This window comes from Notolepis coatsorum, assembly GCF_963971535.1.
Source record: "Notolepis coatsorum genome assembly, chromosome: 9".
NCBI classification, from domain to species: domain Eukaryota; kingdom Metazoa; phylum Chordata; class Actinopteri; order Aulopiformes; family Paralepididae; genus Notolepis; species Notolepis coatsorum.
This window is the reverse complement of record NC_140173.1, coordinates 11593947-11607070: the sequence shown is the minus strand read 5'-3', so window position 1 is coordinate 11607070 and position 13124 is coordinate 11593947. Positions and strand designations below refer to the sequence as shown.

The 13124-nt window shown below is 43.3% G+C and overlaps 1 protein-coding gene across 1 annotated transcript in view; it reads left to right on the top strand.

The window, feature by feature from the left end:
- Window positions 1-11251, top strand: part of tspan14 (tetraspanin 14) — a 63296-nt gene extending 52045 nt beyond the window's left edge. The window contains exons 6-9 of the mRNA XM_084321591.1: window positions 624-749; window positions 1985-2035; window positions 3395-3511; window positions 7649-11251. Of these exons, the coding sequence (XP_084177717.1) occupies window positions 624-749; window positions 1985-2035; window positions 3395-3511; window positions 7649-7714 (360 nt within the window). The 3' untranslated portion in view covers window positions 7715-11251. The remainder of the gene's footprint in view (window positions 1-623; window positions 750-1984; window positions 2036-3394; window positions 3512-7648) is intronic.
- The last annotated feature ends 1873 nt before the right edge of the window (window positions 11252-13124 follow it).

The window sequence follows — 13124 nt, the reverse complement described above, 5'->3', positions numbered from 1 at the left end:
GGTAAGTTTAAAGTGCTTAGAAATGCCGGTAAATGCCGGTTCATTCATGCTTTGAGGCACGCTTCCTGACAGGATTTTATAATATTGTATTGACAGGATTTTAATAATATGCGAAAGTCCACATTCCAGTTCTACTTTTGTTTTGATGTGAAAAGTGATGCTGCATAAGATGACTGCTGAGAGCGTCGTTTCTTGACTCTCAGCTGAGAGCGTAGTTTCTTAAAATTGTCAAGCTACAATATTATAAAATACAATATTATAAAGTCCTGTCAGGAAGTGTGCCTCAAAGCATGAATGAACCGGCATTTACCGGCATTTCTAAGCACTTTAAACTTGAACTTTAGCACACATAAAGTCACGCGGAAACAGCTGTTCCTGGAGGCAGTAGGGCGTACCCATTTCAAAGTGTCCACACATTATTTCTCTCTCTACGCTCATAGCGAGGGGGGCGTACTAGTGTAGGTCAGTGGCCAATCAGAGCGCAAAACGGGAACCCGGAAACACGAACCGGTTGGTAAAAGCATAGACGCTTCCCGGTTAGATTCCCAGGCAACATGTCGAAGTGTCCTTGAGCAACTCTGAACCTCTCTCTCCTCTCTCCTCTCTCCTCTCTCTCACGACAGAACCACTGCTGTGGCGCCACGGACCCGGATGACTGGAACATGAACGTGTACTTCAGCTGTAACGGCACGCACCGCAGCCGGGAGAAGTGTGGCGTGCCGTTCTCCTGCTGCCTCACCGACCCCGCGGTGAGGGGAACACACTGCTGCAGGGGGGCAGCGGCTGGGTCGGGGTGAGGGGAACACACTGCTGCAGGGGGGCAGCGGCTGGGTCGGGGTGAGGGGAACACACTACTGCAGGGGGGCAGCGGCTGGGTCGGGGTGAGGGGAACACACTACTGCAGGGGGGCAGCGGCTGGGTCGGGGTGAGGGGAACACACTACTGCAGGGGGGCAGCGGCTGGGTCGCTCTCACGGGCCCCCCGGTGGTGAGGGGAACACACTACTGCAGGGGGGCAGCGGCTGGGTCGCTCTCACGGGCCCCCCGGCGGTGAGGGGAACACACTACTGCAGGGGGGCAGCGGCTGGGTCGGGGTGAGGGGAACACACTACTGCAGGGGGGCAGCGGCTGGGTCGGGGTGAGGGGAACACACTACTGCAGGGGGGCAGCGGCTGGGTCGGGGTGAGGGGAACACACTACTGCAGGGGGGCAGCGGCTGGGTCGGGGTGAGGGGAACACACTACTGCAGGGGGGCAGCGGCTGGGTCGCTCTCACGGGCCTCAAGTTGTGGACACTTGTCAGAAGCCGGACCTACAAACTATTTTTCATTTGTTTATAGTTATCTGCAGGGTTATGCGTCTTCTTGTCCCGCCGTGCTCGGCACGCTTCTGGGCATCGGCCTGTGGGCAGCGGGTGTGTGCACGTTGATATGTGCACGTTGCGTGATGTAGCCCCTCCCTACTTACCATTTCTCCAGCGGTCGTCTGGTAATCGGAAGGTTCCTGGCTCGATTCCCGGTCCTCCCGGCAGCGTGTCGAAGTGTCCTTGAGCAAGACACTTAAACCCCTAACTGCTCCAGTACACTTGTCCACGTTCTCTGTTTCTACCTAAAGTTGACTCTAAAATACCTCTCTGACCATGTTTTCAGTGGTGCGTTTCATGTGATATTGCTGGATCTTGAGTCATGTTTTATCTGCAGTGCCTAGTTTAGTTTGACCGTTGGCTGTGCAGCACGTTCAACAAGGTTTCCACCAGTTGATGCTCGTCTGTGTCGCTCCGTCTTCCTGTCTCTTTCCATGAGCAACACGAGTCGATACATGACACGCATGTTGGAGACACGTCATCATCACTGACGGGAAACGGGTGTTGCAACACAGATACACTGCCTGTGTCAACCTCACTTCCTGTGCTGCCCTGTTATGATGATATCCCTGGGGTAACAGAAGAAGTGGTTAAGAAATAACAAATGTTTTCTCTCTCCTCAGGACTCTGTGGTGAACACGCAGTGTGGTTATGACGTCAGAGAGAAATTTAAGGTGAGCCTCGTAATGTCCGATGTTACATTGTGTTAGAGAGGATTTTGACTAGATATCTTCTGAAATAAGCCACCTGACACATATTCTCCCAGCCCCTCAACATGTATCCATTTGTCTAAAGAAAAAGTTAAGTGTCTTGCAGTTGTTATTCACTATAAAGGTTCTTGGAGCGGTTATTCACTATAAAGGTTCTTGGAGCGGTTATTCACTATAAAGGTTCTTGGAGCGGTTATTCACTATAAAGGTTCCTGGAGCGGTTATTCACTATAAAGGTTCTTGGAGCGGTTATTCACTATAAAGGTTCTTGGAGCGGTTATTCACTATAAAGGTTCCTGGAGCGGTTATTCACTATAAAGGTTCTTGGAGCGGTTATTCACTATAAAGGTTCTTGGAGCGGTTATTCACTATAAAGGTTCTTGGAGCGGTTATTCACTATAAAGGTTCTTGGAGCGGTTATTCACTATAAAGGTTCTTGGAGCGGTTATTCACTATAAAGGTTCTTGGAGCGGTTATTCACTATAAAGGTTCTTGGAGCGGTTATTCACTATAAAGGTTCTTGGAGCGGTTATTCACTATAAAGGTTCTTGGAGCGGTTATTCACTATAAATGTTCTTGGAGCGGTTATTCACTATAAAGGTTCTTGGAGCGGTTATTCACTATAAAGGTTCTTGGAGCGGTTATTCACTATAAAGGTTCTTGGTGCGGTTATTCACTATAAAGGTTCTTGGAGCGGTTATTCACTATAAAGGTTCTTGGAGCGGTTATTCACTATAAAGGTTCTTGGAGCGGTTATTCACTATAAAGGTTCTTGGAGCGGTTATTCACTATAAAGGTTCTTGGAGCGGTTATTCACTATAAAGGTTCTTGGAGCGGTTATTCACTATAAAGGTTCTTGGAGCGGTTATTCACTATAAAGGTTCTTGGAGCGGTTATTCACTATAAAGGTTCTAGGAGCGGTTATTCACTATAAAGGTTCTTGGAGCGGTTATTCACTATAAAGGTTCTTGGAGGATAGGTAATACTAATAATAATGGAGCATTGAGCAAAGTAATAATGATGATGGTAATAGTGATGGCAGTAGTGAATGGCAGGATTCAATCATTCGGTAGTAATAGTTCTGATAGTATACATGGTCCAAACCGTAGTAACACACCAGTGTTCCTATAAAGGACCCTGGAGTGTTCATTCACTATACAGGTATAACGGTGTTGGGACACATGGGTGCTCATGTCCCTGCCCACTCTTATCTCTCTTCCTCGTTTTGCTTTTCTATGGCTGTGATGACGTTGCAATGTTATTTTTCAATGTTATTTTTCAATGTTATTTTTTCTGTGAACAATGTTATTTGCGTGTTAACAGACAAGCGAATGGAGCACCTATATCTACAACAAGGGCTGCATCACAGCGTTGGAGGCCTGGCTGCCTGGAAACCTCTACACCGTGGCCATAGTGTTCATCGTCATATCACTGCTACAGGTAATAACTCATCTTCACCACCTCTGCAGCTACACTTGCACTCCTAGCTTTAATAATTTACATGGGAAGAGTATGAGGGAGGAACATGACTACATAAATAAGTTAATGAATACATGTTTGTGATTTTGGCTTCCCACGATTATAAAAACAAGATAATCCAGATGTAACCATGAGGCTTAGGGCATATAACAGACAGACAAAGCAATTATATTTAATATAATTATCTTTATTGAATGCTATAATATAAGAGAGTAAGTTGAATTTCATACAAAATAGAGTTATCACAATGTATAAATAAGCAAACAGAGACAGACTGAATCCACACTACACCCTAACCTGTAGTAGCCAAAAACAGTGACCACCTGTTGACCAGGACCACCACCTGTCATGACATGGAAATTAAACAATGAATATCAGAGCATAACAGACATTTAACCATGGCTACAAAGTAGATCCAACATTGTACCATAACAGAGCATGACAGCAGTTCATGAACCTTCCTATATTAAATGCTGGCTGTTGCACACTACAAGACAAACATTTATAGTCACGGTCGGTAATACAAACGACAGAGAGAGAGCTAGACTTACACTTGAACTGAATGAGTGAAACACCCGGCGCCGCACACACACACAGCACACACCCAGGCCGCAACGGTACATCTAGTTCCCCAGCCTGAGGGAAATCAGGACAGGTCGTCTGCATTACTATTGATCCTAAACAGTCTGTGTGTGTAATATGCATGTGTGCAACTCATAAACCAAAGAAGTGAGTGATACCTTTGTATCGCCAGGCGTGAGCACAACGCCTCGCCTCTTCACCGTTACAGGGAAGTGATTGAGAGGGAAGGTCAGGTGAGGCTAAGCATCAAACATAACATTACTGCAGCGTGCACAGTAACCAGTAGGAATTAAGCAGAGGAGCATTTGCACACTCTCATATTAGTAATTAAAAGGTCAGTAATTAGGGTTTTAAAACTGTGCAAAGTAATAAAAGCCTGGGCCCTCATTCATCAACGTGGACGTAGAACATGTTCTATTTCCACACGTAAGCACAGAATGTAGAATCAGTGCACGCACAGGAAAATCGGGATTCATCACACGTGCGTACGCAGGCTCTACGCACACCTGTCATGATGAATATGACTTTGATCCTACGTTTGAGCTTGTGCACTGTTTTAAGTATTTGCATACCAGAACCGCCCCGATCAACCATATACGGTAATGGTATACCCCCATGAAATGTGGAAAAATGGACTAAGCCGAGGGAAGCGTGTTATGAGAACGGTGATGTCGGATATGATATCTATTAACCATTGCTGCCTGGGCAGCGCAAACACTAATAAAGACCGCGCTGGAATATGACTGCCTTTTCCTGTGTTGTTTGATTAATACCCAGGGATTAAAGTTCTCAATTTTATTCCAAATCGCGATGGATCTCCCGTCAATTTTCTACCTGCTGCATATGATTTCTAGAGGCATACTACAATCTATTTTGATGTCGGTATTGGGTAGCCTATATAAACAATAATACGAGAGCATATACAAGAACAATGAATCTCACTGCATGTATGATGTAGCCTGCCTTTCAATACATGAACTTGAATTCCATCATGTTTGTGTGCGGGACTCACAAGGCTGTTGTCACAATGGGTGGTACCAGTACAGTAATAATAACAGTCCACACAATATCACGATCCATGCCATAGCCTATGTTCTATTAGGACATGATCTGTGACGACAAATGTTCTAGAATGTTTGATTAAGATATCATACTCTGACAGCATGCCTATGATCAACAAAAACGCGAACTTCAATCCCATCATATACATAGTCTGTCCACTATCTGGTGTCATTGCAATGCGTTTTCTATTCTTTCTTATGCAGTAAAAAGGGGGAAGAACACTATATCGTGGGTGTTCATATGACTCTGCTTACAGCTTCGAAACTCCACTTGTTTCGTTTAACGTAAAGCCCTTTAAATATAATCAAAACGTTCCCGTGTTTCTGCGGTCTGTGCGCAAAATAATAACGAGTTGAGCTACGCGGAGCGCAGTCAGTCAGTACACCCCGTATATTCTGATAACGCTATATAAACCATGCTGCATTCATTCTGAGAGAAAGATCTATTATTCCAAATGCTATTTATAGGGTTTTGACCATAATTACACTACTGTTGCTATTTTACAATGAACTATAATGAATTACGGTTCATACAGAACATGCCAGTGTTGAAACTAATGCACAGAAGCTCATTTCCTTGTTGTAATAATATATTCTACCACTGGGCGTCAGCTAAGTGTGCTCCGAGCTGTGCGTACACATAAGCACGAAGTCAAGTTCAAGTTGAAATTGATGAATCCCACTCTTTGCTTAGAAATGATCGTACGCACAGGGTAAGCACAAATCTGTGCGTAAGACACGTTGATGAATGAGGGCCTGGAGTTTAAGAGATTTTTAAGTCTATTCCAGGTAAAAGCAGGCCAGAGAGCTACGAGCAGGCAGGGACAGCCAACCTACCTCCTTGTACAAAATGCAGAGATGAGTGAGGGGTCTACAGCCAGTAATGCATCTTAGCGCACCATGATAAGTGGCATCCAGCATAAGCAACGAGGTAGAACAACATGTACAACACGTCACCATAATCGAGTACCGGTAGAAAAGTAGCAGCGACGAGCCTCTTTTTAGAATGAAAGGAAAAACAAGCCTGGTTTCTAAAATGGAAACCTCAGCTTCTTAGCGAGATTTTCAATATGTGGCTTAAAATACAAGTTGTCATCCAGAATAATTCCAAGGTATTTGAAAGTAGAAACTATTTCCCAGCAGATGGGGTTTTGCTTTCGATTTTGAAAAGACCATTTTGGTTTTAGGCATTTATTACTAGTCTTAGAAGAAGTTGGGTTTCTATTAGTTTAAAAGCAGCCTGTAAATACTCGAGAGACAAAGTTACTGCACAACAATCGATTACAGTGTCATCCGCGTAGTAATGAAAATTAGCATTGGGTACATCCTTACCTTAATCATTTATATAGATTGTGAACAATAAGGGGCCCAACACAGAGCCCTGTGGCACCCCCTTGAGGACAGACAGGACATTGGAGGTACAGCCATCAACTTTAAAGGAATATGCCAACTTTTTGGGAAATTGGCTTATTTGCCATCTACCCTAGAATTAGACAAGCAGATGCATACCTTTTTCTTCTCTGTGCATGCATTAGGCTTAGGGAACAGCCGCACCGTTAGCCTAGCTTAGCTTAGCGTCATTCACTGGAAGTAGGTGTGCCAGTGTAGCCTAGTTCCCAACAGTCACGAAAATACACTCCAAATACAACTCCAAAACGTTCCTGTAAACATGTTGTGACCTGTGTATTTATCACAGGGAGAATTTTTTTTGACATTTGTTTTCTAAGCAGATATATACTCTGAATTTTTTTTGGCCGAACCACTGCACATAGAAGTCTTATGTAGTACAGGTCCAAATTTTATAAAATCCGTTCAGAAATGGGTCTTTGAGACGTTTTAGTAAACAAATGCCAATCCACCTCCGTGTGTTGTGAAGTCTGAGTCACAACTCATGTTCGCTCGTCAACTTTCATCACCACGTGGGGTATCGTTGGAAGCAGATACTTGTTGGCTACAACGCTGACCAATCATTTTCGCTATCAGCTGTGATTGGTCCGTTCTGGAGCGTATACAGTCCGGCGTGGTCATCTGACGCGCGTAAAAAGACGCTCGTCTGACATATCGCCATGTAACTCGAGAACTGAGGCACGGAATTGGTCGAGTGAGGTGGCGTTCGAATGGCGGAAAATATAGATGTTTCTAACGGTATATTATATGTTCGGCGAAAAATGCATCCCCGAGCCGGTAGACGCTCGCAAAGTGCCGTGACGTGCGCTCACAAGTGCCAAACGGGACCTATACGTGCCGCCACCTGTTAAGAGGTTAACCGGGCATTCTTTTAACCGGGTATTCCTTTAATCGGGATAGAACGTGTGCATGTGAACAAGAGACCGAGAGAGTTGATGGTCTGAACACGTTTTGGTTTGTTGTGACATATCTTCTTCTCCCTCACGCCTGCCTCTCTCTCTCTCTCCCTTCTCTCACACCCCTCTCCTTCTCCCTCTGCTCTCCTCAGATGGTGGGGATCTACCTGGCCCGCACCTTGATCGCAGACATCGAGAAGGTCAAGTTCAACTACTAGAGAGCAGCGTGGACGTTTGACCGCCTGTCGGGACCAGAACCTCTCCGTCGGAAAGGACAGGACATGGATTCACTCGTGTCTCCACGTCCTGTTAACTGAGCGGAGAAGCTACCCGTTCATCTCTCTCTCTCTCTACTGGAGAGAGAACAACAACACGGCTCTCCTTTCCTCTCTCTCTCCACCCCGGTCTCTCCTGTTATCTTCAGGCATCCAACACTTTTACCTCAATCCTGAAAGAGAGAGGTGAGGAACAGTGGCCTCTTCATCTGTTGTATCTCTGCTCCTGGGGCAGAGACACCCCCCACCCCCCCGGGCCAAGCGCTGTAGCCGGGCCACTCACCGTGGAGCTGCCTTTTCAACGGCTACAGTACTACTTTCAAATGTGCCTCTCTCCCCTAAGGGCTGTGCTCTTCAATAGACTTTATCTGCGTAGGAACTCTTATATTCTTAAACATTTCTTACTGCCTTTTTATTTCTTTTTTTCACAGTTCAATAGTTTGTGATGCATTAAATGATGGTCTTAATCTAATTACCAGAGAAAGGAATATACATTGGAATGGAAGCAATGGTCCTTATTGAACCACTGCCACCCCCAGAGAGATAAGAAACTGAACCCCCCCCCCCCCACCGTGGAGCCACAGCAGCTGTGTAGCGTAACACTGGTCTGGAGTGACTCGGTTAAGAGACTGGGTGAACAAGCGAGAAGTGCACTTAATACACCAGACTAGCTTTAATTTAGTGTGTGTGTGTGTCGTGTCGTATGGCATGATGACATTAAAGTCATCTTTAACCAACTTCTTGGGGAGTTGTAGTCCAGTCTTTTTTTTAAACCAAAAAAGAAGTGTTGAAACCAAAAGGGCAACACACCTGTTTTGATGAATTTCAGTTGGTCTTAATGTGCTATTCTGGCAGCAATATGTTCCTCCTTGCAACACCACTGCCTCAAGGGAAGCAAGAGATGTAAATTAACATGTAGATATCTAGCTAATAACATCTTCTAATTATTGTCTTAAGTCGTTCACCTCAGCCCTGTGAGCGTATGTTAGTGTAGAACATAAATGTAGACTAACTTAAAAGGTGCTATAGATAAAATGTGTATGCAGAGAGTAATCATTTATATAAACAATCAAATACATCCACAGCTTTTAGAAAGGTGTGGAATAAAGTATTGTTTTTTGATTGAATTATTGATTGAAAAAATAAATGTCGTAGGTCGAAAAATGAATGTTTACATGTTGCCTGCATGTATCTTTCCCTACTTCCCATTTCCCCACGTGGAATGCACCTGATTGGATTAATGACATGCTGGTGCTCTAGTGCGACATCTAGTGGCTGAATGTTATCTATAGCACCTTTTTAAGAATAGGTCCCATAATGGCAGATGATCGTTCAGTAGACACTTGAAGCAGGTGACTTTATCTATAGTTTGAATCTAGCCTGATGTCTTCCAGTGGTTAGAACATTTGTATAGGCTGTTGAGGAGCCTTGGACAAGACTTCTTATTTCTGGATATAGATTACATTTGTGAATACTAATATAGTCTAGACTGGGATTTAGGAAAACCATTTGATTCCTGGAATTCAGCTTCCTCTTCCCCTTTTATACTAACGTTTTTTTCACAGCATGTTTTTCACGCAGCCAAATTTTCTTAGACTAGTCTAAAATTCTGGCAAATGAGACTCTTTTAACTCGTCTGCATTGATTGATCGTTAAACGTTGGTAATGAATGTACCTTCTAGTGAGCGAAGATTCTGCAATTTGTCATAGTATTAAGCGGCAGGTCCTTAGTTTGCATGGAGCCTGTAACCATGGTGCTTCTCTGTACTCCATGAATACCCTACATGGGACCCTATAGCACATGAGTCGTCCAGAGTTGAACGACTTTGTGGCTGAAAGGATACTATGCAATACGGTCTCCCCAGACAGTCTCCCCAGAAGACCTCCCCAGAAGACCTCCCCAGACAGCCTTGGAAAGTGTAGTTTTTCCTCATGTCTGCATATCGCTCAGTGTCTTCATTGCATTCCACCCCCTAAAACAGTGCCTTTCTTTTTTTAATCTCGGTCCAATAATGTGCTTTGGCCGGTCGCACAACACATGACCTACACAACACAGGGCCCTCTTTGTGCTTCGGACCTCGTCATGAAGTCTACTCTCTGTTCCTACTTGTTCTGGTCAGCCGGTGACTAAGATTGCATCATATTGATTGTACCGGTTTGCTGCCGTATTGAACCTATACTGCTACCAGAGCGATGTTTAGCTCACTGGTCCACTTTGTGAACGGATGTCATTTTAATTTCCCTGGATATTTCTCTAATATCTGGATGCTTGCATCATGTAACAGAGACGTGGCTCCACTGATATACAAAAGGCTGTTTTGTCCATTTGGGAGAGGAACCAGAGGGGGCCGTCAACCCTATAGATTGGAGCGTGACCACTCGTGCCTGGGGGGCCCAATCGTGTCCTCTTCACAGATCCTTCATATAACCCTTAACAAAAAAGTATCACGGTAGTTGGATGTTCAGTTTTACCATGGTACCAGCCATTGCATTAAATAATTGACCATGGTACTGTCGTGTTAGAAGTCGTGTATCGCCATGATACCACTTTTGTACCTGATACCACCATGGTATCATTCAGTTTGAACCATGGCACCAATGGTATTTGATTTTTGGTCACTATTGTGATTTTAAGTGACCAACAACCATGATACCATGATACTTTTTCCTAAAATCTTTGTTTCTAGAACATTGAATGTTTGGTCCGTTTGTGGTGTTTTGCAGCCTTCTGTTGCCTTACGTGGTGTTTTTTTTTTTTTTTTTTTTTTAAGTCCCTGGTCGTGCCACGTTAACACAAACTCAAAAACTATTTGAAAAGTCACAATTCACACGCATTTCTCCTGTTTGTCACCTCATTTTATTGAATCTGTTTTTTGTTTTTCAGTCATTCGCTAATTAAGATAACTACTTTCTTATAAAATTGCTAAAAGTTACAAAGACTGGTAATGGTATTGGACACTGATTGACAGACGGCACTAGTCAAATAACGCATAATTATGGTTCACTGGTTCATTTGCTTGCTAAGAGACATTTTGGGTTTTCAAATGCAAATTGGGGATACAAATTCAAATGAAAAGTATCATTATAATCTCATATCACTTTGGCCCTAACTGAGAATAAACATCAATACACACAGTATAATCATCTGTTACCATATATTTGGCCCTAATTTAAGAATAAACATCAATGTGCGCAGTATCATTAATCTCTTACCATCACTTTGGCCCTCGCTGAGAATAAACGTCACATATTCACTGGGAATTGTTGAAGTAGTTCAACACTTTTGCAATAATACATCGAGTTCCTTTATTCACCATGTGATAGGAGTGATCTTTGGAGTTTATGTTCATATTCTATGAAGGATGGGAGTTCTGAATTAAAGGGATGTTTTGTAAATAGATGTTTTTCATTGTCTGATTAAACATTTTGTAAATGTGAATTTTCATATTTCTGTCTAGCTTTTTATATGCAATAAACAAAATGTACAAGTACAAGCGTGCCTATTTTTCCATCTTGTTTCATGTGTTTTCTGGTATAAATGAGGCGTACTTGTGAATCCAAGGCATTATTGGATACATGTATTTTTGTATAGTTAGTATAGTATAGTTACATAGCATAAATGTATATGTATAGCATACAGTAGTGTATATAGGCAGGGCCCCCCCCCCCCCCCAAATAAATGTTGTGTTGTACTTTTTTTTAAATGTCAAAATACTAGTTGCAGATCTAGAAGGGCGCAACAATGTCTGCCCAGCAAAAAAAAACTATAGTAATAATATATATTATATTCAATTTTTTTTTTGTTGGATGCAGTTTTTGGTGGCGCTCTAAGCAACTGCCTATAGGAAGCTCTGCCCCTGTATATAGGACTCATTACCTTTTAATTCGTAAGCTTAGCATTGTATAGTATTTTATCTTAGTACCTTTTATCATGTCTATCTATGATCTATTCTATTTTATTCTATTATTTGTATTTTTCTGCACAATCGAGGTGGGCATGGCCACCTTAATTCCACTGAATGAATGAATGAATGAATGAATGAATGAAAACTTTATTTAACAGATTGCAGAATGGGTACAATACAGTACGGCTCAATACATACAATTGTTAAGGGGATGCAGACCTGAGAAAGACGTTTGTCTTGTTTCCATCAGGGTCCCCCATTTTCAATTCATATAGACATATATGACATACATGACATACAGATAGTCAGTACTGCTACATCTATACATTTATGACATACCAGATTTGCAAATACAGTACTGTTTGTGATACAGAAGGAGTCAAGAAAAGGGAGTATATACATTTGACGTAGAAACTGTACATTGGAGGTTGGGTGGGGGGGGTTGGGTACATTGGGATATTGACAACCATACTGGGTAATTTACATTGGAGGTGGTTGGGGGGGGGGGGGGGGGGGGCGGGGGGCATACTGTATAAACAAGTAACACTGTACATTGAGGGGGGGGGGGAGGAGACACTGTACAAACAAACACAATTGTACATTGAACTATTGACAAAACCATACTAGGTAAATGACTGTACATTGGAGGGGGTTGGAATGATTGGGTTAGGATATTTACAGGGGCCAGTGTTGAATTGCAGTCTCCCGTAGGTGTCCCTTGAGAGAGGTTTTGAAAGTGGGTAGTGATCCACATTCCTTTACAGCTTTGGGTAGGGCGTTCCACATTGATGTGGCATAATTGCGAAACGTGTTTAGTCCCTTATTTGAGCCGAATCTGGGTTTGACATGATTTGTGGAGCTCCCTCTGGTGTTGTGATCGTGGTATTCACTGACCTTTGGGAAGTATTTTGACATGTACATGGGTACCTTGGTCGTGTAGTGTATCTTGTAGACCAGGCCCATTGCAAGTTGTTGTACTCTGTCGTCTACTCTAAGCCATCCTAGGTTGTCGAAGTGGGCAGGGGTGAGGTGGGTTCTAGGAGTAAGGTCAAGCAGTAGTCTGACCAGTTTGTTTTGAGATGTTTGTAATTTTGTTTTTAGCGCCTTTGAGGTGCTTTGGTACCATGAGGTGCAAGCATAGTCGTAGTACCCCTGAATGAGTGCTCCTGCCAGAGTCTTCAGGGTGTTCTTGTTTACCAGAGAGGAGATCCGGTACAAGAATCGAGTTCGTTGGTTGACTTTTTTTATTACATTGGATGCCATTTTGTCACAGGAGAGATTAGCCTCTAGGATGGACCCCAGGTAGGTAATTTCATCTTTCCTTGTGACAATATTGTCACCCACTGTAACTGAGAAGCCGTCGGTCTTGCTGAGTTTGTTATTTGAACCGAAGAGAATGGACTCTGTTTTGCCCATGTGTAATGATAGTTTGTTATCAGCGAGCCATA